The sequence below is a fragment of the Lissotriton helveticus genome, chromosome 11 (genome assembly GCF_964261635.1).
Source record: "Lissotriton helveticus chromosome 11, aLisHel1.1, whole genome shotgun sequence".
NCBI classification, from domain to species: domain Eukaryota; kingdom Metazoa; phylum Chordata; class Amphibia; order Caudata; family Salamandridae; genus Lissotriton; species Lissotriton helveticus.
This window is the reverse complement of record NC_136072.1, coordinates 808,049,693-808,076,643: the sequence shown is the minus strand read 5'-3', so window position 1 is coordinate 808,076,643 and position 26,951 is coordinate 808,049,693. Positions and strand designations below refer to the sequence as shown.

The window sequence follows — 26,951 nt, the reverse complement described above, 5'->3', positions numbered from 1 at the left end:
AAAAAATAACTATGGATGAATACAGATGGAAATGTAAAAAAATAAATAGCATAATCCCGGGAGCCCTTGAAATAATTAACATTCTATTGGGGATTGCAGTAAGCTATTGATTCCAAACTAAAGTGGAGCTAAAGAAAACCATTTTTACTGCACCCTGTCCATCTTTAATATTTCCTCTCTCCATGGTTTCTTAGCTGCCTGCTTCTTGTTGTATTGTGGGGGATCCTTACTCCTGGAGTGTGGTGTTGCTCCTTTCAACTTCACTTTGCACCTCCCTCATCTGTCTAATTGTTTTAATGTTCTTAACTTTTCACTGAATCCCCACTGTCTGGGCTCCAAAGTAGTCGACACAGAAAACATGCTCTAGCAACGGTACTCTTACATAGGAGCCCTGTCTTTTATTTATTTGTGCCTAATTGTTGTTACAGTACTTATTATTTAATTGATTACAATATGGTTTGGCATTTTTTTATATACCTTACCTGGGATTTCACCCAATGTCCTGTTTCATTTTTCCCTGGACTTAGATATTTTTCATGAAAATGGTTTGTCTATGGAAATCATTTAGTAAGAAAATTGGTTATTATTTAAGGAGGATGTGAGTCGTTCCTTAGTAATAAGTCCCAAAATCATGTCAGATAAAAAAACAGCTTCATTATTTAAAACTGTCCCCCACCATTGTAGCTGTGGCACAGAACAAACAGGCTTAATTGTGAAAAGTGTGCACGCATTTTGCAACACTAATAGAGTTAAAAAGTCTAAAGACAACACAAACAAAAAAATCTCACAGCCAATTTGTAAGGATTATGAAAAATAATAATAAGAAAAGTTTCAGGCTGATAGTGGTGAAGCCAATGGGGTCAGCCTGGTCAAAGTTTTTACTTTCTAACTTGCCAAATTTTGCCATGTTTTAGGTGTCAGAGCACATACACTCGAGAGTGAGCAGTAGTGCCTTAGTACACACAGCTAAGGTTGTGAGAGTTCAAGTACCAGGATGATCAGCCCTCAAAACATGGGGGGACCGAGCAAAAAGGGGCATTTGTAATTTGTGGACATGGTTTTCCATGCCTTCGCATTTCTCCAGCAAATGTAATTACCCAGGAGTCATTGCAGTGGAATTTTCCATTTCAGAGTTTCATCAGTTTAAGGTAGTCCTGTGAAGCAACACTGCTTATAGCGACAACCAACCTCATGGCAGCATTTCTATTCCTTTTTACTTTACTTATGCCATTTATAAAAGAGACCAACTTTACGCAGACAAGTCAGCCCTGCTGCGAAGCTACTAGGCCACATACTCAATGGAATAAAACAATCTCCAGATTCATTTTTTGATAGTGAAAATACAGTCTTGAAGAGTTTATTAGATATTTCCATTGCAATATTTCCCTCTTTTCTCCAACTCTACTAGCCGTGTAGAAGTTCTGTCTGGCATGGGTTTCAATTGGCTTTGCCAGCTTTTCAGAATTACCAATCTGACTTGTGACTAACTCTACTATCTCTGCCCATCTAGTCTTCAAAAACAGACCTATAATGCCACTGATTCTTCCTTCTCCTACCAGCCTATTAAAGCCACTGGAATGACATACAGCTGATTTGTTCCAAGTCCTGGAGGCCTCTGATTGACACCAACCTGACAAAACTGACTCTGTCCCAAAAACCGAGAATTTTTGAGCCTCTAAGACAACATATACCTGAATTCTCCTGCTTGCACAGCATTTGAGAGGCACCCTAGTATCATGTGACTGACTCTACCCCACTCTTAAAGGGCTTTCATTAGCAGCATCCTGCGGGGAAAGCTCTCAGTTTTCCTGTAGACTGGTCCGCCTAGTGGGCAGTGAAAGCATCACCACAACCCAGTACTGGGTCTGTAGAATTAACTCTTATGCACTTTTATTATTATTTCATTTTGCCCCAGGTGCTGATTGGCTCCGGTGCTGGAGGTCTGAAGGAATGGAGGAGGAAAATCAGACCAAACCCGCTGCATGCTGACAGGGGATTCCGGTGCACTGCTTGTAAATACGTATTCAGCTTTTTGAAAAAAAATGTGGCTAATGATCAGAGCGATGTGAGTGTTGACGCATGAGGCTGTGCGCGAAGTCCCCAAGTCTCCTCAAAAGCCCCACTGTAGGAGCGCCTGAATGCTTCCCATCACTGAGTCACGCAGGCCTTGGGTGACTGGCCCTGTATTCCTGTGGACGCAGTACAAGGATTTTTGTGGGGTTTGGAAAGACACATTTCAAACTTTTTTGTGTGAACCCTTTCTGAAAAAGAAAGTTTGTTTGACATCATGGGGACTTTCATTAGTAGTAAAATTATGAACAGAGAGCCCCAAATATGTCCTGCCCAAGGCCCCAAAAATTGTTAAAACAATACTGGTTCCAAGTGAGTCCCCAGCTTTTGCAATACAACAATAGCCGTGTTCCGACCCTGTCAGCCATACAGCCCTATAGGATATAGGTCATATGTTCTGTACCCCAGGACCTTGGGCTCATACAGTCTAAGAAGGCGGGCTCTGTTCACCTATATCAACCCAGGAGCAGCAACATTGTTCTAGAGGTGGCTTTGTAACCCAGGTGCCAGTCACTTCAGCAATTCAGCCCATGGTCTACCTCCCTTCTCTTAATCTTAGCCCCATCCCTTTCAGTGTGCAATAAATCAAATTCATATTTCACAAATAAACACATGCATTTGATTAAACCCCCCCTTTTGTTTTCTGTCTCCTTGTCCCCCCGACTCCCCCTCACCTGGTGCAGGAAAAGATCAGTAGGGCACTGGACGGTTTGTGCAACACAGTATTTTTTTTAATTAGGAAGCCCTGCAAAATGGGGATCAGAAGATTCAAGACTGCGATTATGAAGGCTTTCAAGGGCCACCAGGATTCAGCAACATTCTGTGCCAATGTGCACTTGTGCAGTAGAGCAGGTGAGCATCATTCAGGGGGCCTTATAAGTGATTTTCCTCCAGGAGTCACAGGTGGATTACACAAAACATTGACCAGGTGGATAGTGCCATAAGCCGATGTCTCTGAGGCAATAAGTGCCTGTATTCTTTCGCTCAATTTCTAGGCATGCTAACAACAACCTAAGGATGATGACAGAGGTAGGTTCAGTGTGCACACATATCTACTCAGTTGTCTTAAACACTGCAAACCTCTGGGTTCTGATGACATTCTTAAACCGCTTGACTTTTAGTCATGTGGCCTATGAAGGGTTTTAAGTGGGATGAAAAAACGTAGGGTGTCTATATATGGGGCGTGAGCTACACAATTTTGATCATGGGTTAAGCATATGAACTAATTTTCTGTGTGCTCCCCAATGGTATTTTGGTTCCTCTCTGAGCTTTCTGTTATTGCATCCAGATATATATCACAATAACTACATACACCTAAAACCAGCCATGGTTATTGGCTTTGTCAATGGTTGGTAGCTGTTTAACGAGTAATTGATATTGAAAATATTTCTATTCTGTAATCGTGATACTGTGAATTAAACATTAATGAGGCCTAACAATAGTAACACATAATATTTTTATATCAATGAAAACATATTAAAATACGATATTTGTAACCACTATATTAGTGAGAAATATATTAAAAGCATCATTATTATTTACAACTATATTAATTACCTTAAAAAACAACATTCTTATCAACAATATCTGTGCATCATGATATTAGTGTGTCCTGATATTTAATTTATGTTATTTCTGTGTCCCGGTATTTTTCAACCAAATTCTGCCCAAACCTTGGTTGAGAAGCTGTGCCAGTGCATCTACCATGTCTAACTTTTGCTCTTATAAATAATATAGGTTTTTGGTTAAATTAATGATTTGTTTCCAGAACCTCTGTGTTTGAATGGTTAAAGGGCATAACCTAGGGGTGAAATGCAGAACACCCAAAAAGACACATGTAGAGGCTTAAGGGAAGGATTAAGCGGTGGTTTGTTCAGACTACTGAGGATGCTAATCACAAACTGTATTTTGAAGTATGTAAAGTAGAAGTACTCACGTACTTCAAAATGCTAGTAACATATGCAGGGATCTCCTTCAAGGCGGCGAAGATCTCTGCTCACATAAAGCTACATTTTACATGTAAATGTGGGCTTGACCAGGGGGAGTTGTAGAAAAATGGGAAATAATTACTCAACAATAAGAGGAGGTTAGGGAAGCATGAAGCAACATTTAGGGAGGGAAATTTAAAAAAAACACCCATAAACGAGTAAGGCTCTTGCTATACACTTCCAAAGTTACTACAGTCTTGAAACAAGGTGTGAATATATTGCAGCCTAGCTTTGAGGGAGTTCTAGCACCACATATGGCCACTCACAGGTGCTACAACACACTCCCATAGAAACTAATGCAGTCAGGGGCTTGAAATAAAACACCATGGGAAATAATGTTGAAATAAATAAGTTATTTCGACTTTTAAATGTAAAGAGTATTTATTAGTGTTAAAAATTAAATAAATTAATAATGAAATATTTTAAAATGTAGATTGTTAAAATAAGCACACATGAAATAATATCATGGAATAAAACATATATGCAGATGTGTAGAGGCTCCATCTCTCATAAATCCTGACTCCTCTCTCCACACTCAACAATGGTAATACACATATTACACTCTACTCATCTGCATTGTGGTATTTAAACCCATATTTCACAGGGAACTGCAAAGTATGGGAAATATTTCACCATTACCTGTGAAATATGGATTCCAGACCACTCTGCATGTGTGCTTATTTTAACAACGTTGCCAGAGCTAGTAGGATTATACAGCATGGAGGATAAAATTATACAGCAAGGTTATCAAAATGATGTAGCAACGCATGGAAATTATGTGGTACATTCTCTGCCAGTATTATTTTACTCATTTGAGGTAGATTCAAAATGTTTGGGAATTCTCCAAATATGCCACATTATGGGGCAAACACACAGAATTCATAATTAAAGATTCAATACATTTAGCCTTACAATCACCTATGTCCACTGACTCTCACCGTTACCCACTGATTTATTAACACTTTCCATGCTTACGACGAGCTGAGCTCGTCATGAGGCACGGTTGAGCTGTGCTCATGACGAACTGAGCTCGTCATGACCGTTGGAACGTTCACATGCGGGGATAATTCCCCCGCTGTGCTGAACGTTCCAAAACGGGTGTGGTTGTGATGAGCTCCTGAGTGCAGCTCCACTGTGCCTCATGACGAGCCGAGCTCGTCACAAGCACTGCGGCGCCGCGCATGGCCCTCCCGCACAGCAGGTGAAAACGCCCCACAGCGAAGGGGTTAACAGTTTATTCAAGAAAGGTAAACAAAGCCTGACTGTTATAATTCCAATAAGTGATCATCGCTAGCTGCCCTTTGAAAAAACAGCCTTTTAAACCTTTGAAATAGGCACATCAGCTCGCTCTATCAGTGCGAAGGGCACCACCCAGTGTGCAAGAACATGCAGCCATTTAATTCGATTTTGGTGCTGCCCACAGTAGAAAATCTACTGAAAAAGCAGCTCTCTGACCACAACCACTTGCAACCAGTCACGTGAGAAAATCATTGGAACTTCTCCTAGTGGCCGAAAATCAAGCTATGGAATGCCAAATTTGGCCATGTGACAATTAGCAGAATTTGTCCAAAACTCAGTTTTACAAGAGTAATGCTGAGTCGCCAATTTCCACCAGTTCTGCGATTGGAATAAAATGTTACGCCTGGGCCTTATTAAAACACTGACCTAGCTCTAAGGGATCAAAGCAGGTGTCCTACAGAGAGCGCAATGACCTCAGTAGCACTCAACCAACATTGCACTCTCAGAAGCATTCACACACACACATACCCATTCCACCTCGGACAGGTGCATTCACTCATGTGATTCTCTTTGCACTGGGCACATTCCACATATCCTGTGACCATATGACATAGACATTACTCACGGATAGCTAAAGCAGGTGCATTAGCTCCTTGAGATTTCTTATTGGTATTTATCTGCGATAGGATGGTTAAACAAACTATAGGCTCTGGTGTTATCACAAAGGCAGTGCTCTGCATCAGGCAGATATCACTTCTCTCTCTTCTGAAAGTACATTCATCTCTTGAGCTGTACTGTGGACAGATTGAGCCATGGAGAGAGATGATGGTGGCAGAGCTTAGCAAAGCAAGAACAGTGGTTTGAGGTTTCCTGTACTAAAGGCATGAGAATGTGTGAAGAGGAACCGATTGGTGAAAGAAAGATCTGCCCCTCTCAGAGCTGAGCTATAAGAGGCTGAGCATCTGCACCTCTGCGACTGTTAATGTGTGACAGATCAACAAGAAGACAGAACTGTGACTAAGTAATTCAAAGAGAATATGGAGTGAAGAGGCTTGAGGCTCGGTATCCGAAACCACCACTATCTGATCGACTCAGACAGCCAGAGAAGAACCCTGTCCTGTGGGTCAGAAGAGAGGAGAATGGCTGGACCAATGGCAGCTCTCCTCATCTTGCCGCTGATGCTGCACACATCGACAGGTAAAAGAAAGGAAGCATCACTGCTTGTTCAGACGGACTGTGGGGAAAGGTGGGGCTAAATAGAAATACGTGTTTGTGAATATTGGGACATATTCCTGTCAATTGAATGTTCTCATGACATGAGTTACTACCATTGTGAGGCTGGCTTTAGCTGTGGAGAGATGTTCTTATCAGGTGAATGCTTGTTTAAGAAGTTGTATATCTTTTTTCTGGCGAAAACGTAAATTACGCCAGCACAATTCATGTAATTTTGAGAATTTCATGTTACGCTTATTAGAAGAAATTCCTAAAATTGCACCAGAAAGCCGTTACATATTGATGCCTCTTTTTTGCAGCAGAAGTTTTACTGTGGCTCGCAGGAACAAACCAGAACTTTAGTGGCTGAGGTCGGAGTCAGTTCTGTTTTGCATCCTATATTTTTAGTGCACAATTTATCCTCATGTTGAGAAACCTTTCGTGCAAAAAATTAGCACTTAATGATGGATTTGAAATTCACTTAATTACAAGACATTATCCTGGAATTTTGCAAAAGTGGATTAAGCGAATTTTGCACACCCTTAGCTTTGGGTAGAACTTGGTCAGAGGTAGGAGTCACATTCAGATCACTGCGAGAATGTTGATAGTATGGCACCTTCAGTGGTGAGTGCACACCTTTGTTAGGCAGCGTTGACCAGTGACTCATTGCTTGGTCCATAGAGTGGACAACTTACTATTATCACTTTGGATGGCGCTTTGCGCATGGGGACTCTTTGCACATGTGGAAACACTTTGCATCTGTTGAGGAGCAAAGGGCCTATGAATCAATGAGCATATTTTTTGGCTTTTATTCCATAACCTAATTGCTCTAAATCGGGCTCTTTTATATGATATAATTCAGAAGGATATTTTGGGTATTGAGTAAGGGTAGGCGGAGTGCCATTTTGCGGAATTCCACGGAGTTGGCTAAAATCTCAGTGTAATTCCACTCTGCTCCTCCCCCTGGCATCCAACCTGAGGCTGCCACAGGCTTACCTGGTCAAGGTGCTTCTCCGCTTCCGTGCTGTGCCCAGGCTGTCCTCCTAGCGTACTCCTTTCCACTCCAGGCTCATCCCCAGGCAAAAAGAAACACCTATTTTCTATGTCTTGGGAGGACTGTGCATGCGTGCGTGTGTGCATGAGCAGTCGTCTCAAGAGTGACTTAGAGCACAGGGGTTTTGTTTTGCCTTGGGACGAGCCCGGAGAGGAGGACAGGCCGGGCAGGGCACGGAAGCACCGTGACCAGGTAAGCCTGCAAGAGACCTTGGGGCGGGTGGCAGGACAAACTCCGCTACACCGCGGAGTCTGAGTTTTTTGCTGAACTCTGCGTTCCCAGTGGAGTGTGGAGTTGGCATAACTCCGCAAACTCTGCTGGCGGAGGGGAGTTCGCCACCCACCATTAGTATTGTTTGTGATGACCGTGTCACTGTGTATTTGAATTCCATTCTCTTTACTACCCTTTGAGTAACTGCCCTTTTGCCAGCTTTTGAGATTTAAGTTTACACACTAAATGACTCTGTCTTATAAATGCACTGAAATAGTATTAGACCCTTAAATGCAAACGTTAATATAATACATCATGGATACTGCTCAGTAGCCCTATACTACCTTAGTTCCCACAGAAAAGGTCTAATGGTATACTTCTGCCTTTTACCCATTAAATTAAAATATTGTCTTGCAAGTGCCAGAAACAAATATCTTGTCAGGACCCCAACACGTGGAGCAGTTCACTGGTGTGGGCAGGCATCACTGCTAGAAGTGGTCCAGGGAGTACATTTTAGCCATGGACCGAGGAACATTGCCATCTAATCTTGGGTTTACCACTTTGCCTAAATATGCTGGAAATAAACACTGAATTATAAACCTAGGCAAGGTCTACTACACACTGACGTTTCTCCGAAAAGGGTGGATCCTGGACGTTCTTATAACAAACCAGGAGGCATGATTTCGAATCCTTGCCTTTCCATTTGATGAAATTGTGTGCGCTTGTCCAATCATTTTTCCAACTTATTCCTCAACTAACATATTTTGTTGAGATTGAGATATTTTATATCCATTCTAAAAGCAGTGAGCAAAAAAGAAATGCCACAATATATTACCTATGAATAGGCAGCCTCCAGTCTCATGGTATATTAGCCAAAATGTAATATGATGCTAAATTTATAGTCTTTGGAGCCAGCAGTACTGCGTTGCTGTCTCAGATCTTGAACTTTTTCAAACCATTTGATCTTGGGCAAATCTCATACTCTCTGCCTCTAATCTGATAAGACGTCGAGGCTTTGAAACCGTCTTCATAATTTGCATTCACACTCTCAGGGCCCTGTAACTGCAGATGCCACATTCTGTATCAGCATCTCTAAAGGTGAACATTTTCCTGAAGCTGCATTGTGCAGGGCTCTACCTGTGGGCAGCTCCCCTCCCTCCAGTCATGCAGTGAACACATGCTAGTCACCAATAGGTACCTCTTTAGCAGCTGAAAGGCTGAGTGTGGGACATTCAACCAGGTCACTCAAGGTGTGCTGTTGTGCAGCTCAGATCATTCCGGCGAGCTTTTCTCTTCCTTGCCCTGAAGGTGCAAAAAAGTGCGACATTTGGTGCCCTGTAGCAGCTTAGGGCGGGGAGCAGGACTGCCCATGCAAAAGGAGGGGTAACCTGCAGGAAAAGGGACACTTGGCCTCCCTATTATTCATAAATTGCCTTTGTTTACAAATCCTTCCTTATTTAAGAGTCTGATTTTATGTGTTCTTAATTTTCATGAACTAATTAAAAATATGTATGGATGCATTTGCACCATTGGTACTGCTGTCGTTTTTTATGCAAATTCCGCTAATACTGAAAAACGGCCCTAGTTGTAATTTTTCAGGAGTAGACAATATTTAAATGAATGGATGCACACTTTTACCAAGGAGAAAATTCTGCATGCAAAAATGTGAATTTGCTCATCTAACTTTATTTTTGCTTCTTCATAGGGAAAATGTATTTCCTAATGAATACACATTTTTCCAATAGAACACCGTTAGTTATGGCGAAACAACTGCATCTGTGAAGGGGAAAAAAGACACTCCCATTAACGATAGGGCTGTTCCTTGCCTATTCTTATCCCGGAAACATGCTTAATCCCTGTCTTTAACAGGAGTACATTTACATGTGCTTCTAAGGTGAAAAACTACTTGGAAGAGATATACGAATATTCACAAATTTATGGGGTTGTTTGTGTGTTCACCTGCTTCATTTACTTTAAAAATACACCTGAACCATTGGTATATTTGTGGAATTCAGCCATACTGCTAACATTTCCGAATTCACAAATGCCATTGGCAAAGGCAACAGATTCCCAATCCAGACTGTGGCTTTATTTAAGCAGGTGGCTTTCTTATACTTCCTCGTTCATTTTAGATGATTAAAAACCGGGTCATCTTAATCTCTCGATGCCTCCTTCCTTTTTCAATTCTGTTAAATGTGATTCTACCTTCAACCTGTAGACTTTTTCTCACAGAGTTTTTAGAAGTGTATGCTTTAAACGTATTAATTATTATAAATCCTGCAAAGATCCTACTTGACTCCGGAATGCATAAGCAGATATTCCCAAGTAGAAGAGGTGGCTTGTCCTCGCGGTGGTGAAGAAAGGGTACATATTCTCCATATGTTCTGGACTTGCCCAGGACTGCACACGTTTTGGGAGGGGGTTCTGCATTTGGTAGAAAAGACAATTGACAGAGAGTTCCCGCACACTCCAGCCCACTGTCTATTGGAATGATTCCCCCACACATCCAAGACCAAAGTTGCCCGCAAATTTCAGGATCTAGCGTTCATCTTTGCCAAATGTGAAATTGCCAGAAACTGGAATTCATCAGGGGGCCCTAGGATGCCTACCTGGAAAAGTGAACTGCTGAAGTGGGCGGGATGTGAGGGACGAATACTGCTAAGAGACGCTAAGAGGGGGTTGAGGAATACAGAGGTGGTCAGGTCGTGGGAGGTCCTCCCGAATGATTTAACCCACCCTGACCTGGAGACCCCTGAAGGAATAACTTGAGATGTTAATGAGCGCTTTCTAGAGCATGCGCCCCTTTACAAATCAGTCCTGCCATGCAGAACTTCTCGAACTACCCCTAGTAAGTTATTGGTAGATCTAGTAATGCCCCAGCCCGTTCCATGCACATGACAATGAAGTTTAATACACTCAATATGCACACAACCCTCATATTTTCCACAATGTTGACTCGCAGGGGGGAGGGAGGGATCAGTTCAATGTTTGTGTTGTAAACAGACACTGTGATTGCAATATTGCAGTCCGAGCTCTGCATACGAGTACATTGAAAATATGTAACCATGATCTGTCTGGTGCAATGACTTTATTCTAATGATGACGAAAATCACTAAAATCTGTTAACAAAAAAAAAGCAAAAAGACATAGGAACCTTCATGGGCAAAAAACTAAATGAAAGGATAGCTCCGAGTCACAGACATTGAAGACTTTCATCCCTACAGTGTGTATGTCATGAAAAAAACAAAATCACTGCTTTAGAAAGGTAATCATGTTCAGAGTATACTGGCCAGATGGCAAATTTGGTAAGCTAAAGGTTAGCACCTTATCTACAAAGTGTGAGCCAAAAAGTGTCGACTAAGAATCTCAATTTTTGGAACTCATTAAAGATTGGTCCCCTTTTGAACATGCACCACACAACTTCTCCAATGAATTCGCAAATGCACACTTTTTTCCTTGGAATATTTGGTAAGAACTATGTAGATAAGGCCTAACTATTAGGTCTCTTGGAGTAGCCTCACAGATCAAAGTTAATATGTAATCATATTTATTAAGCCAACATTTTGGTTAGAACCCTACCAGAGCTTCCTGAGCTTTCTTTTCTGGGACCAATGAAAATTTTGTTTGTTTGCAATACTTACTTGTTTATTTCCAAACCACATTTGTGGATCACTCAGTACCCTTCTTGTCTGTGCTTTGGTGCAGCGGGGACTGGTGTGGAGCTGGTTGATCTGGAGATCCCTACACTATGTCAGCAAGGCCCTGAATACTGGTGCCAGAGTGACGAGACAGCCTCATTATGCATGAAAGAAGATTTCTGCGTGGAGCTCTGGCAGAATGCTGCTGCCGAGGTAAGTGTTTCCAAAAAAGATTATCTCATTGAATTTGCTTTTGTTGGTACTTTGGTTGACTTAAAATGGATGCAGAAAAATGGAACAGGGAGCTTCTTTTCCGATCTTTAGGTCCGTCCTGGAGAAGGCTTTAGCTGTATGTCAGATAATTGTAATTAATACAGAATAATGATACACACTAGTGATCCTACCTTCATGCTGGCTTACCCCACAGCGCTGTAGGAAACCAGGCTCACAGTGTCTGAGGCTTCGAGCAACTGGAATCTGACACTGGCAGAGCTAACTTCATCCAGTTTTGGGCAGCACCATCACAATCATAAGCGCAAAACCCTCCTCTTTTGCAGCAGTCTTGGAACTGGTGGCACCAAACCATACTAAACATGGACGATTACAACACACATAACAAAACTATATACTTAAACTCAGCACATTAACCACAACCACACAACTCAATGAGACAGAATCCTCAACACTTAGGTGTGAATGTTCTTCAACTCCTACAGTGATGCAAGTGTATGAGGATGAAAATGGACAACTATACAAGCACATCTGTTGCAAACCCCACTTATCGGGGGCAGACCCAGGTGGAGGAATGAGACACAGTATATGCTCTTCAGAGAATAGGAGAATGGATAGGTGTCAGTCATGCTTCACCACAACAAGTAACTCTCATATAGATATGAAATGTTAGGAGTGAGACCGCCCTGAGAGTAACTCTCATCTACAAGTAAGCATTGTATATAAGTATGGATCCCCATTCTGGCACCTGGGGACAGTAGAAACGCACAGTTGTTGAGATTTCACAATAATAGGTTATTTATTATGCACAATTCCTACAATCATCACAGTAATCTCAGCAGTCACAATACGAAGCAAGGTAAATATGAGAACTACTTTGAACATTGAACACTCCTGCTATCTTTATTAGATCAGTCTAGTCCCTACCTAATTTGTACATGTATATATATTACAAAGGTTGTGGTTATTGCATTGGCTGAATGGTTATTAGAATTCTATAACTATTACTATAACAAGCCACTCAAGTATCCCGCATACCTCAGAAAGCTGTTGGGTCCGCAGCCAGATAGCAGTGCTTCAGGTATCAGCTATGAAAATAAATGTGATCTTGCACACACTGTTAACATTACCATTCCAAAAAATAATTTTCCATGCCGTAAGCCTGACACACACAAACACACGCACGAACACACACGGTAAAGAGTTAAGGCTCTCATGCTGGCATACAATCAGGCCTGACTTGTATGTAACATGTATGTATTACCAGGAACGCCCTGCCACACATGAAAAATCAATGTAACATTACATAACATTTTAGCATGTGCTACAGAGCAGCATTCTGCTCTGTTGCTCATTGCCCACACTATGGTCCTACTCGGGGCATGACCAGCTGCTGCATGATTGTTTAAATTGATGTTTTAACATATGCTTTCTCTGCGTTACTTCTAAAATGTCAGAGGGCCTAACTGCAGACAACCCAATTGCCATATGAGCTCTAATGTAATCTGAGAAGTATCATTTTCTGTTAAATTCAACTTTGTTTAGAAAAAAGAAACAGCTTCCTATTAACCCTCTCAGGCCCCTGCCCTTTTGACTCTTGGATTGTGCAGTCACTCGCAAAAACAAGTGGCTCGGTGACACACTGCAAAGTCATGTTTAGATAAAATGGTACCCACTCATAAACTCACTTTGTTATTTTTGTTTTATTGAAATAGAATATAGGAACTTCTTAATATCGTAGCAAGACAAACTATTAGGCAATTTCGTGATTGATGCCCCGCCCACTGCACAGGAGACGGCAGTGAAGGGTGGAATGGTGGATTGCTCCGAGGTGCGGAGAACGCGGAAAAGGGGAAACATCCTTTACAACGCAACTTTTACCACGCAGTGCCTTTACGACGCATTGCGCTGGGGGGCGCTCTAGGATAGGGAATACGTTTAATTTACTGGAGGGCGGAAATAAGCTAATGTGAACTGAGCCTAGGGGCCTAAACGGAGCTAATTGTTATTTCGGGACTCCGATGAAAATTTCAGTCTGGGAACACGGAAGGCGGAGATTGAATCCTCCAGCTATAAGGAGGTACGAGAGTTGTTAAACTGCTGGAGGCTTTTGGTGGGTGCTGGCAGGAGCTGTGTTCGTGCTCGGTGAGAGCATAAAGAGCGTAAAATCCGTTGCTTAGCCCAACTTAAATTCCTGCTTGAGGCACTTTAGGCACAATAGGTTGCGTAGCCTGGCTGGGTTTTTGACATTTAGGCTACTGCTGGTAAAGCTTATAAGGACTGCTGACATAAGAGCTTGAAGGAGATTATATGGACTGGGTGCCGCTCGCAGCGGTTTTTGCCAGCTTGGGACCTGCTGCATCCGAGGCCGTGGGGGAGCGTCAGCGGGACTCCAACTCCCAGGAGCCCCGCACTTGTATCACCTGTGTCTGATTGCTTGCTGCTCTCTGCCAATATATTTGTATACACCCCCCGCTACGCGAAGTCCGGGCCAATAGTGGACCTGTTTGAGGCCGGGGTAGGCCGGACAGGGCCTACTCTCTAACATCGCCGTTGGAACTTTGGCCGTCGAGCAATTTACCGGTAAGACTAATTGACTGGCCTCTATACTTCTGGATTTAGCTAACTGTCCCAGAGGGTTGCATATTCAGCCATGGCAAGTGGTGTCACAAAGAAAAAGAAAGGGCCTAAGGGGGGGTCCCATGGGAACCTTGGGCTACTTCATCACAAGAGCATCTAACGTAATCGCACAAGAGATCGCGGTAACGGAACGACGCCTGTCATTGGGACCAGGACTAGGAAAGTCCCCAATGGAGGATGGACATCTACGGGACTCTCCACCCCCCAACCCTTTAATCTTACCATCATTGACCCTCTGTTGCTGGGCAATGCCACATTGTTGACACTGGGGGATTCGGTGGCAGAAAACAAATCACCAGTCCAGCCAGCCCGTGCAATAACCAGGTCTAAAAATGCACCCCAAAAGGGCAGAAAGGAGCCACTAAAGGTCCCAAAAGACAAGAAGAGGGCTGGGGGCCAACATAATGAAAAATGCTCCAATGTAACTAGGTCACCAAGGCCGCCTTAAGATGGCTGGAAAACCGTGGAACATAATGTAGAGCCAGAGACTGTGCTACCTGTATTGACTCCAACTGCCCCTGATACTCCTGTGGTTCCTGTGGTTACCTTGAATAGTGCTTTTTGGGAGAAAGTGGGATTCATTGTTGTGAATTGTTTAATGCCCCTAATGAATAGAATGTCAGCCATTGAGGCAAACTTACAAATGATTACTAACGCCATAGACCAGATCTCTGGTGTTGTAACAAACTTCAGCAATCCCAGTACTGAGTATTCTCTCCCAACCCCCATTGATTTAAACCTTACAAACAGGGGAAGGTCACTCCCAATGGCAGACCATCAAAACACCCAGGTGGCTGAGAGCGTGCGATCGACTACACCGGGCCCATCATGGCAACGCAAGAGCGGCGGGGCCAGGGGTCTGAGGGTTCACACCCGGCCAAACCTGGGCCACCCATGAGCGAGTCAGATAGGGACCTCCAGAATAAGGATAACACTAGAAATACTCAGAACGCTGCCCCAAATCCCCATTGTAACACCAAAATACCTAGCATGCAAATCGATCTCCCTCCAGAATGTAGCCCCTTTGCTGTAGTTTTAGTAGGGGTCCCACCATTGATGAATAGCAACGAAGAGACACACACTTCATTAAAGAATAAAGCAATTGATTGGCTTAATAAACACAGACCATTACCGCCAAACGTAACAAGCAAAATGTTGCTTGTCCATAGGACTTCATGGGTGGGCCATAGAATTAAGGATCATACGGGAGATTGAGTCATAATAAATTTTAGGGACACACGGACAGTGTCTCATATATGTCAGTGGTTACAGCCCACATGTGAGACAGCCATACAGTCCCTCCCCCTCTCGTATTTCTATTCCCGGGCTCCAGCATGCACCAGTACTGGTAGAGATTCATCATGGAACCTGGTAGGCCCCTTAGCTAGGACTGGCATTAACCAGAGAAGCCCCAGAGAATATCGGGTAACTGAGGCCGTTTCCCTACAAAATAGATTTAGTTCTTTAGTCGCGGTGGATTGACTGAATCCGAGCAAATTGGTTAGCAGTACTGGGGATATAAATCAGGCGGATTCGGAGGAAGACCGGGAAGAAGGGACATATCCAGGTAGACAGACGCAGGAAGCAATAGGGGATGGGAAGAGTACAAGCCGAGAGGTGGTTGCATTGACTATAGTGGCTGCAAGTAGCTGCCCGTTGCATGAGGAGCCTGTGTTTAATATTATGGGGGAGAGGGAGCCTACCCATAGTTCTATAGGTGAAACAGGCCCGCTTGAGGAGGCCAACATACACCAATGTAAGAGAAGAGCCAGGCGCCAAAATGAACATGTAATAAAATTACTGTCCTGGAATCTGGCAGGATTAGCCAACAAACTCGCCAGCCCAGCATGGGGATCCTTTGTGGATGCAAACGATGTGTGCATGTTCCAAGAGACTTGGGCGCGCGAGGAGCATTTCATGGTGGGCAGCGCCTCTTTCCATATCCCGGCAGTTTGGGGAGGGCGAGGTCGTCCTTCGGGAGGCCTCACTATCTGGGTGGGATCACACCACGGCTGTAAAGCTACAACACTCACTACTCACTCTAGAGACATTCAATGCGTGGTTCTTGGCTGGCCAAATGCCTATAAGCTAGTACTGATTAATGTCTATTCACGTCCTGTTAGCATAGGCCAAGAGTCCAGCACTATTAATGACCTTTCCATCTTTATCTCATCTATTCCGAATGAATTCAATATAGTAGTAGGGGGGGATCTAAAATGCCACTTTGAACCCCTAGAGGGACTCAATGAAGGAACTCTAATGGCAGAGGATGACCACTGGTCAATCCCTACAACCCTGGCCCCGCCTGTTAGGGCATGGTCCTCACTAGCAGTTCAGGTCATGGCACTAACCATCACCCACTCTCTACGTGCATGTAATGGCCGTACTCCCTCTGACAATTCAGCCGAATGTACATATAATAAACCAGGGCAAATGTCTCATCTTGATTACATCTTGCTGGAAACTAGGCTCTGGCCGAGGGCAATTGATCTCACTGTGGTGTCTAGAGTGGATAGTGACCATAACGCCCTAATTTTAGAAATGGGCCTGCCAAAAGTTGGTGGAAACAGAGCTCCAGTGATGGGAGATGGTCAAAATAAATACAATGACCTCACCCTGACTAATAATAGGTGCAGTATTAGATGGTCTCGTCTTGAGAAAAACCCAGAACAGATAGCGAAATTGTTTAAATTGGCAATTCCCTTTCTGACAGAGGTTGCAGCCCTACCTGAACCCCTATTGTCTGTGGATTCTCTATCACAACTTGAGGTGCTCTATGGGGACCTAGCAACTAACCTAGCTGAGGTATTGAATCCCAGGGTGTCTAAGAAGCTCTTCCTGGTATAATAAGGCGTGCAGGAAAGCCAAGTCAGAGCTAGTGATGGCCCTCAAAGATAACAATAGAATAGCGATCAAAGACAGGAGGGCTCGATATAAAAGGCTCACCAAGTGCGCGAGGGATGAGTGGGAGCAGGAAAAGTGGACCAGTTTATCTGCCGCCCTGGACACCAAAGATTATAAAACATTTTGGTCCATAATTAATAACGGCACAGGTCAACCGAAAACTGCTGTAGAATCCAACTTAGCGCCAGTAGTATGGGCCCAGATACTTTTACTGGGGTGAATGTATGACATTGTTCTACATTCTGTCCATCAACTGTGTTTTTTGCAATTTTCACCCCGAGTGGGCTGGGTATGCTCAGACGTGAGTCCCAGGCTCTCCACACCACTGGAGTCAAGCTATCCAGGCTGATGAAGGCTGATAGCCAGAAACCGGTCCTTGGATGCTTGTTTCCGGTCTGGGATAGACATGGCTTGGTAGTTCGGACTGGACTGTTCCCATGAGGCACAGGGTCAGAGCTGATTTGCTTATAGCCAGTGTCTAACCCAGGTAGGTGTGGAGTGCAAAAAAACGATGGATTTAGGCCCAGATCCTTGTACTGGGGTGAATGTATGGCATTGTCCTACATTCTGTCCATCAACTGTGTTTTTTTTGTAGTATGGGAAGGACATTTCCGGGCTCTCTACTCGAGCGAGGCTCCCCCGGATGAACACCCTAATCTCCCAACATTTCTCCCACATAACACTCTGTTAGAGGAGTGTGAGGTAACGGTGGATGAGGTTTGCATCGCTATTAACAAAATTGCTTCAAATAAAGCACCCGGTCTGGACAAACTCCCGGGAGACCTTTTCAAGCACCAGCCGAAAGTTTGGGGTCCCTATCTCCGGACTGTATTTAATGCAATCCTAAGAGGTATGGCTCTCCCCAGTACTTGGCTGGGAGCAGAGATAGTCCCTATCTTTAAAAAGAGCTCACCTCTGCTCCCATCCAACTAGAAACCTATAAGTCTCATTGATGTTCCCCAAAAGATCTTTGCGAGACTTGTTTTGGAACGGCTACAGGACTGGATGGAGGAGCATGCAATACTCAGCCCTTATCAGGCGGGGTTCAGGAAGAACACCTCGACCACGGATCAAATCTTTCGACTAGTGCTATTGCACTGGAAAACGGGACATATAGAGGGTGGCAAGCTCTATATGGTGATCGTTGAACTACACTCCGCCTTTGATCTTGTACACAGGAGCAAACTCTGGAGTGTTCTTTGCGAGCTGGGTGTTCCCATCCACCTCCTTTCAGTCCTGATTAGGCTACATGAGGCTAACTTCACGCAAGTTAGATGCGGGAAGAGTGGCGAATTAACATCTAGATTCCCCGTGGACCGGGGGGCAAGGCAGGGCTGTGTGCTTGCACCGACCCTGTTTTGCCTCTACATGAACGGGGTAATCGCGCACCTTAACGGGGTCCAGCATAATGACGTACCCAAGCTAGCAAGAAATAGGGTACCGGCGATAATGTTCGCCGATGATACCCTCTTGCTCTCTAGATCCCCAATGGGCATTCAACGGACGTTGGATGGTTTTGTAGAACTTTGTGTTGCTCGGGGACTGGAGATCAACTCACTTAAAACAAAATACATGATCTTCAACCCGCCTAGAACCGCAAGACCCAATCCCACCATAGGTAAAACAAGATTGGAAAGGGTAAGCACCTTTGTTTATTGAGAGTCTGTCTTGGGGTTCCCAGCAAACTAAAGCCCAACTAAAACTTGCCCAATTATCTGGTGGGATCCTCAAACTATCTAATGTCTCAACAATAAACCTCTTGCCCCCCCTTTGGAGGTCTACAAATCTCAAGCTAGGGGTGCAATATGCTAGGGGTGCAATATGTACGGCGGTGAACTATGGTGTCATTGTAACAACACCCAATTCAGTTCAGTTTCAGTTTTTAACGTCTTTATTTCAAAGTTTTTCTTCATAAAAGACAAGCATATAAAATATATACAAAACACACAACAAATATGTACAAATTTATACAAACAGTTAAAATTTTCATAGATCTTGGTTAAAAAGTCAATTAAATAGCATGGAAAGACGATTTTATCAGAGTTAATACAGATATAAAAAGACAATTCAGAAATGCTACCCAAGAGGCAACAAGTTTGATATTCAACTATTGGCTCCTCGTAAACACCTTGCTCTGATAATCCAGGCCCACCCAAGATATTTTGCCACCCCTATAGACAGCCATTCAGCAGTATTATATCTTAGGATTGACATTGCTTCACTGCTCACCCGAGTGTTTAATCTTTTACATATTGGTTTTAGCCATGTATGTCGTGGTTCACGGTAAGCTGGGCAGGCAAACAGGAAGTGCCCTAGGGATTCCTTTCGCACATGACACCAGGGACAGAGCAAGGACTGATGATTTTGCCACTTATTAGTGAATTCTCTTAGTGGCAGCGTCCCTATGCGAAACTGATGGTACAGTTTCCTATCAGAACTTTTAAGGATGGTATCCCAATAAGTCTCTGTATGTGGAACCACTTTATAAATCAGAAACATACTTGTCAGGTTAGATTTCTCAGAAAGCGCAACCTATTCTTCTTTAACTACGGACCAGAAGAGTAGTTTAAAATCTTTTTTTGACGGGAAGATATGATTTCCCGGCTCTGTCCATAGCAGATGGAGTCCCATTCTAAATAGGGTGTTCTTAATAGATTTAAACCAGGGAATATCCCCTGCCCCTTGTAGTGCTCTCACATCCTGTATCTCTTTGGCAAACATAATTAATTCCGGAGTAGACCAGATACGTCTCCATAACGCAACCATCCTATATTGGGCATGATGTTTAATAGAATGGAAGCCCATATCTAGCATAGGTGGAAGTGATGGTGTCGATGGAGGGAGACTCACTAGACTACGAAAAAATTTGTTCTGGATTTTATCCAAAGCTGCCAGATCTACGTTCCCCCATAGGTCAGCCCCATAAAGTATGGCGGTACTAATTTTGGCGCTATAGATTTTAAGCGCCGGTAAGACTCTTTTGGTCAAGGAACAACGTTGTTCTTTCACAAGACACCCCGCTAATCGTGCAAATTTTAAACTGAGTGCCTCAATTTGTTCTTTCCAGGGTAGCCTATAATCAATGACAACTCCTAAGTATGTCATTACCTCTACTTGTTCTAAGCTCGTCCCATTCATCGTTACATGTCCCCTCAGGGGTTTGTTCTTTGTCAGGACCATAAACTTAGTCTTAGAAACATTAATTTCGAGGTCATTTTGGCTAGAAAAGACCACAAACTTATTTATAGCTAACTGGAGGCCCGTCAGCGTTTTTGCCAGGATTAGGGTGTCATCAGCAAAGATTAAAAGGGGAAATTTGGTCCCACCCAGGATTGGCGCATCTGTTGGAGTAGCTGAGAGGAATTGAACAACCTGATTAATAAAAAGTAAGAATAGGGTAGGGGCCAGAACACAGCCTTGTCTCACTCCACGGTTCACAGGGAAGGAGTCGGTCACCTGTCCCTGGCAACCCCACCTTACTCTGGCAAAGTTTTCCTCGTGCAGCCTAATTGTAAATTCAAGAAGGGCAGATGGTATACCCATTCTCTTTAATGCTGCCCACATCTTTCCTCTGGGGACCAAATCAAACGCAGATTTGAGATCCACAAACGCTGCGTATATTGTGCCTCCTCTTAAAAACACAGTCTTCCAATAAATCATAACGAATCTAAGTACTTGGTCGACTGTGCTTATATTGGCCCTGAAGCCAGCCTGCAGTGGAGACAGGATGTTTTCTTCTGTCATCCAAGTCTGGATTCTGCCCAGCAGCATTCTGGCAATTACCTTCTGCAGGGCATCGATAAGACTGATGGGGCGATAGTTTCCCGCAACCGTCTTATCTCCTTTTTTATACACAGGTAGGATCTCCGCCCCTTTCCAAGAATCAGGAATACTGACACCTCTAGCTATGGCATTAGCTAAATTAGTTATGTAGGAGACCCAATTTTCTTGGTCAAACTTGAAAAGATCCGCTGGGACACAATCCATACCGGGAGCTTTCCCATTCTGAACAAGTTTTAGAGCGTTGACTGCCTCCAGTTCCGTAAAGACTATCTGGTCATGTGAGGGAACTACGGTTGGAGCACAGATAGTCTCTCCTGGGCTGTAGGAGATCAAATCTGTGTTACTAAACTGCGATGAGAAATGCTTAATCCATGTCTCGGCTGGAACATGGTTAGCTGGGGTTTGCAAATCTCCTGTCCCTCCCCATTTCACTACTTGCCAAAATTTTTGCTGGTTAGAGGAAAGGCTGGCGTTATATAAATCTAACCAACGTTGTTCATCCCAATTTATCTTTGCCTGTTTGAGCACTTTCTTATAATTTGCCCTTTCTTTCTTAATGTCTGTGGCTAATCTGGTTTTAATAGCAGCTATCAGGGAGCTGTGGGCAAGACGACAGGTCTTGTCATACCGTTTTGCTCCTGTTTGAACCGAACCGGTTTTCCTTCCTCTAGCTGGTTTAATAAAAAAAGTTTTAATTTTGTTGAAAAGGGACTCGTGGATCACCCCAATTTGTTCCAGTGAACCCGCATCTTCTAATATAGGCACCATCAGCTTGGTCGCTGTTGATACCTCTTTCGAAACATTATCGATGATAGCAGGATCTTCCAGTAACCTAGCCCAACGTACCCTTCTGCAATCATTCGTAAGAACAGCCTCCGCTGTAATTAAATTAATTGCACTGATTCTCTGTAGGTCGCCATTTATTGATACGTTTATTACTAAGGGATTATGATCACTTTCTGTCCTTACGACTATTTCCATATCCTCTAGTAAACTCCAGAACTCCATCTTAATTAAGAAGTAATCTATACGGCTCGAATTATGGGAGTTGTCAAAAGTGACATTTCCCATCAGGTCAGATTTTGTCCTCCCATTCGCCGCTCGTAGATCCCATTCTAGGCAAAGACCAAGCCACTGCATAACGACCTCGGTTACTTTTTTAACAGGTGGAATGGTCAAGTTGGGAATATTCCAAATCTGATCAGCTTCACCATAGCATCCGTTATCCAGATTGGGGACCGGTTCGAATGTACAATTAAAGTCCCCAGCCACCATTACACATTTGTCTCTACCAATGGTGTTCAGTAGGGGGTCGAGATCATCAACCGTTTTAGATGACTTCCCTCCTGGTCGCCCCCTGACATATATATTAATCAAGAAGAGATCTTGGCTAGTTTCACTACTTAATTTTAATGCTAATATATCATTACTCAGTGTGGGTAGATCAGAAATCTTAAAGCCTAGAGATTGTCTGATCCAAATAACAAGACCCCCAGAAGGACGACCTTTTGGACCTTTGCAGGCTGGTTTAAAAAAATTCAAATAACCAACGTGATATATAGCATCCACAGACCAACTTTCTTGCAATATAATTATGTCATGATGTTCCACAAAGGACCCCCAGTCCGCTTCTACCAGTTTCCCCTTCAGCCCAGCAATATTCCAGGATATTATCTTAAGGGTAGGTACAGATGTCTTAAACGGTACATCAACAGAGCTAGCATTCCCCCCACTAATCTCAGGTATGGGAATGCGACTTAAAAATGCCCCCGTACCTTTCCTTCCATCGTGGACTTTTCCAAACTTGGACTCTAACGTATGCCCTGTATTTACAAAATTGGTTCTTGAACAGTTTTCTGTAGCCCCAGGCAATCTTGGGACCAGGGGCTCGTAGTTGGGTCAATCCACACCATCTAATCCCAGTAAGGGGGCAAACCGATTAGAGAGATGAGGCTGAAACAGAGGATACATTGGTGTTTGAGGGTAGTATCTATCTCTAGGTTGGTGCCTTTGAAATTGGGGATGCGGTGTTTGGGCTCTAATGGGGTTAAGTGTAGGATAGAAATAATGTAGAGACAAAGTTTGTACATCCCCCAGTCTTCCATATCTAGGTTCCCTGCTGATATAGTCAGCTACCCAAGGCTCCCTAAAGCTGATTACCACACAATCCCCCTCAAGATCTTTTTTACTATACCCTATCCAATCCACCCTCCTAACGTTAAGAATCTCAGTTTTGGACATTGGAGGGTGTGGGCGGTTTTTGTTTAACCAAAATGTTACCTTGTTGTACAGATCTTTGTGTGTTTCCCTCTTACCTTCTCCTAATGGAGCCACTCCAGTTAAAATGATGGTATATGGAAGTGATTCGGGGGGGAGGTTCACACATTGTTTCCTGGGTACAGGTTTGGTCCTAGGCCGTAAACTTTGGTCAGAATGGCTGGAAAGTTTGGGTGGTATTTTAAGTGGGGGCTGTGGATTAGGAACAGTGGCAACCTTTTGCAAGGATGTACTCCCGGTCATCTGTTTTTTTTTAATAACAGGAACGGGTTTCTGCTGGGAAACCTTTGTAGTAGATGGTCCTGTTTTAACTCTGTTTTCCCTATCCCTTGTATTCACTGGGTTGTTCTGGGAGAGTGTCAAGTCTGTACTATTGGGAGCTGAGGGTATATGGATTCTTTTTGTTGCAGCTATGTTCTCTTTCACTAATATATCCAAAGAGTCCATCTTGGTGTTTAATAATCTAGTCCGTTCAAATAGCGGTAGGAGTAAAGATTTGATCAGTAATTCTATTTTGGCTAAGAGTATACTTTCTACAATGGTTATAGTAGCATTATGTTCCTCAAGAGGGACAACTACAGTAGATGTCTGTATGGGGGATGCGTTATTCGCTCTCAGCCCTTTATTTTGTCCCCCCATATCAGTCGAATCTACCCTTTTCCTTTTTCCAGGGTTTTGCGTAAGCGAGCACTGAGGAGTAGAGGATAGATTAGCTTGCTCCGTGCTTTGGGTAAGGTTAGGGGAATCAGAGAGACCAGTATCATTACGGGATAAGTCATGGTAAGTGAAACTACTATCCGCTATATTGTCACGAACAGTATCTATAACAACCCCCTCTGAATCCAGGGTTTGACTAATGGGTGCAGTTGCTACCACTAAGTCCATGTTTACGTTAGTAGAAACATTACACAATTGTGTAAGGAAAACGGGAGAGACAGCCTCATTAATTTTTCCAAGTGAAGAACGCTTACCCGTGATCAAATCCAGTGATAAGCGTTTTTCAGCAAGAGCTATTTCTTTCTCCAAAATACAGGTAGTGCGTTTAAAAAACTGATCAATAGTACCTGTAAAGGTGCCATTGGAGGTAGAAACCTGGACCTGCCTTTCCCTACCTGAGCGTAGTGGCATTTTGATACTGGACACCACATATTCTTTCGCGTCTCACCAAATACAAACAGTAAGAGCTACAGCCCAAAATGAAATACAAAATAGAATCAACAATATGGCAGCACCAGTATCCAAATAATGCACTAAATAACCAAAGACGTATGCTTAACAATAATCAGGCAATCATAATAAAAGGGGGGTGGCCCGACCCGGCCCTTAACGGACCCGGACGGCCACAGACGGTCCCGCCCTTGTCCCGGGCTTCTCCCGCGCGCTCCCGCGCTGCGGGACTAGACCAGGTGTATGTAGATTCTGTGTGAGAAGGGGAGGAGCCTGCAGGGAGAGCTGCCCAGGTGGTTGCGATGAGGGTGGGCGGGCGCTCCTGGGACTGGTAGTCCTGCGCCTCCGCTCGCTCGCAGCCCTGCAGTTTCAGACACCAAATGTTACCTCCACTGGCGTAATGTTTTAAACAATCCTCATCAACGTCGAGATGTTTACAGAAGATGACAGCCCACACGATGCGAGGGAAAAGAAAATTCAGCTACTGCCGAAGAGCTGCTACCGATAAGTCAGGCCACAGAGTATCCCCAACACCCAATTCACTAGGGTAGAGAACAACTTAATAAGGCACTTGCTAGCCCTTCCGCCCAGTACCCCCGTCTTCCCACTAAGACTCGATATGGGGATTTTGCCAATCGAGGAGGAGTTAGCCCTAAAACCACTAAGGTTCTAGCGTTGGCTTTGGGCCACGCCAGAGCTGATGAACTATAGGCAGGAGCTCAGGGAAATACTCACTTCCCCAAGCATACTCAAAATCCCCTGGCTTATGTATATCAAGAAGGAATTAACCAGGTTGGGACTTTACGTCCTATGGTCTGACCCTAAGCAGGGTTGCAAAGCGATTTTGGCCATTTCGATGGCGAAGGTATATCCTGCACAATCAGGGTTTCGCACCTCTCATAATACTGAGACTGTCCTAGTGGAGGTGGTGGAGGCTATTCGGGAGTGTTTGGACGCGGGTGGGAGGGCAGCACTTATTTTGCTTGACCTCTCGGCCGCGTTCGACACGGTCCCTCATGCCCTCCTTCTGGCTCGATTGGCTGAGATTGGGGTATGTGGAGCGGCTTGGGGTTGGCTTAGGTCCTTTCTGGATGAGTGGGTTGAGCAGATTTGGCTCCCCCCTTTTTCTTCTTTCCCTCAGTTGGTCACCACTGGAGTCCCACAGGGCTCTTCCCTCAGCCCGCTCCTCTTTGACATTTATGTTACCCCGCTTTTATATCTGGCAGAGGAGCTCGGGGCCAAGGTGATGGCCTATGCCGACGATACGCAGCTGTTGTTCACCTGGGATAAGACTTCAAGCTCAATTATAGCAGCCCAACAGTGCCTAGTTTCCATCTTCAAATGGCTGGCTGACGCGCAGCTGAAATGTAATGAACAAAAATCTGAGATCTTACTCTTCGGCAGATGTCCTGCTGACTTCCGCGAGCAGCTCTGGCCCCCTGACTCCCCACTCCCCCCATGTCGGGACAGCCGGCAAAAAACCTGGGAGTTTGGTTCGATGAGAGCCTCTCCTTTTCTGCCCATATTAAGAAACTTGCCGGCTGTTGCTTCGGTCTCCTCAAGACCTTGCGGATCTTTTTTCCGCTTCTCCCCCAAGCGGCCAGAGAAAACGTCACTTGCGCCCTGATCCTTTCACGACTGGACTACGCCAATGCTCTCCTTGCTGGGTCCCCTGGATATCTGCTTAAAAAACTCCAGATTGTCCAGAATACGGCCGCTAGATTGCTACTGGGCCTCTCGGGAAGGAATAGTGTGACCACTCAACTTCGCTCTCTGCACTGGCTTCCGTTCATTGAAAGGGTCAAGATCAAATTCTTAGTTTTGGCCCATCGTGCCCTTCATGGCCTTGGTCCTCTCTATCTTCAAAAACGGTTTTCCTTCTATATCCCTGCTCGTGCTCTTCGATCCGCGACCCAATGCCTTGTCCGAGTGCCTCGGTTCAGGCTTAAAAGGATGGGGGTAGTTCCCTCGCCGTGAAGGCTAGTACAGCCTGGAATACCCTTCCCCTCTCCTTGCGGTGTACTCAGAACCTTGCTGCTTTTAAAAAGAAACTGAAAACTCATTTATTTGCTTCTTAATCTCTTCTTGTGATCTTTCCTGTACTTTGCCATTTTTAAGAAAATATATGACCGAAACACAAAACTCTCCTCCCTGTTTGTTATCTTCCTCTTGTTCCCTTCTGGCTTCGCGCCGGGACACTCATGAGTATCCGTGCGCGCTACAAGTGGACATAACATAACATAACAACATAACATATCGCGCTGAGAACTTGAACGTGGTCCTGTGTAATGCCAATATCGGCTCCAGAACGGCTACTTTTCTTTTGATGAAAGATATATATCGTTTTGAATGTTTTCTAGATATAATTTACCCTGTGTTAGCCAGAAAACTGTATGTGCAATGGAGATATGGCGTTCTACCCCTACGAACCTTCACATGCAAATGTACCATGTCTGCGCTGAAAAACTACCCTCATTGCGAATGTGAAAGTGAATCGGAGACACATGTTTTCTTTTTTTGCCCTGCCTATTTAAAATC

The 26,951-nt window shown here is 44.1% G+C and overlaps 1 protein-coding gene across 1 annotated transcript in view; it reads left to right on the top strand.

Annotated features, from left to right (window-relative positions):
• The first annotated feature begins 6,232 nt into the window (after positions 1-6,232).
• The window catches only part of LOC144792001 (uncharacterized), a 71,605-nt gene continuing 50,886 nt past the window's right edge, over positions 6,233-26,951 (top strand). Inside the window, exons 1-2 of the mRNA XM_078666867.1 lie at positions 6,233-6,494; positions 11,479-11,624. Coding sequence (XP_078522993.1) covers positions 6,437-6,494; positions 11,479-11,624 — 204 coding nt within the window. The 5' untranslated portion in view covers positions 6,233-6,436. The remainder of the gene's footprint in view (positions 6,495-11,478; positions 11,625-26,951) is intronic.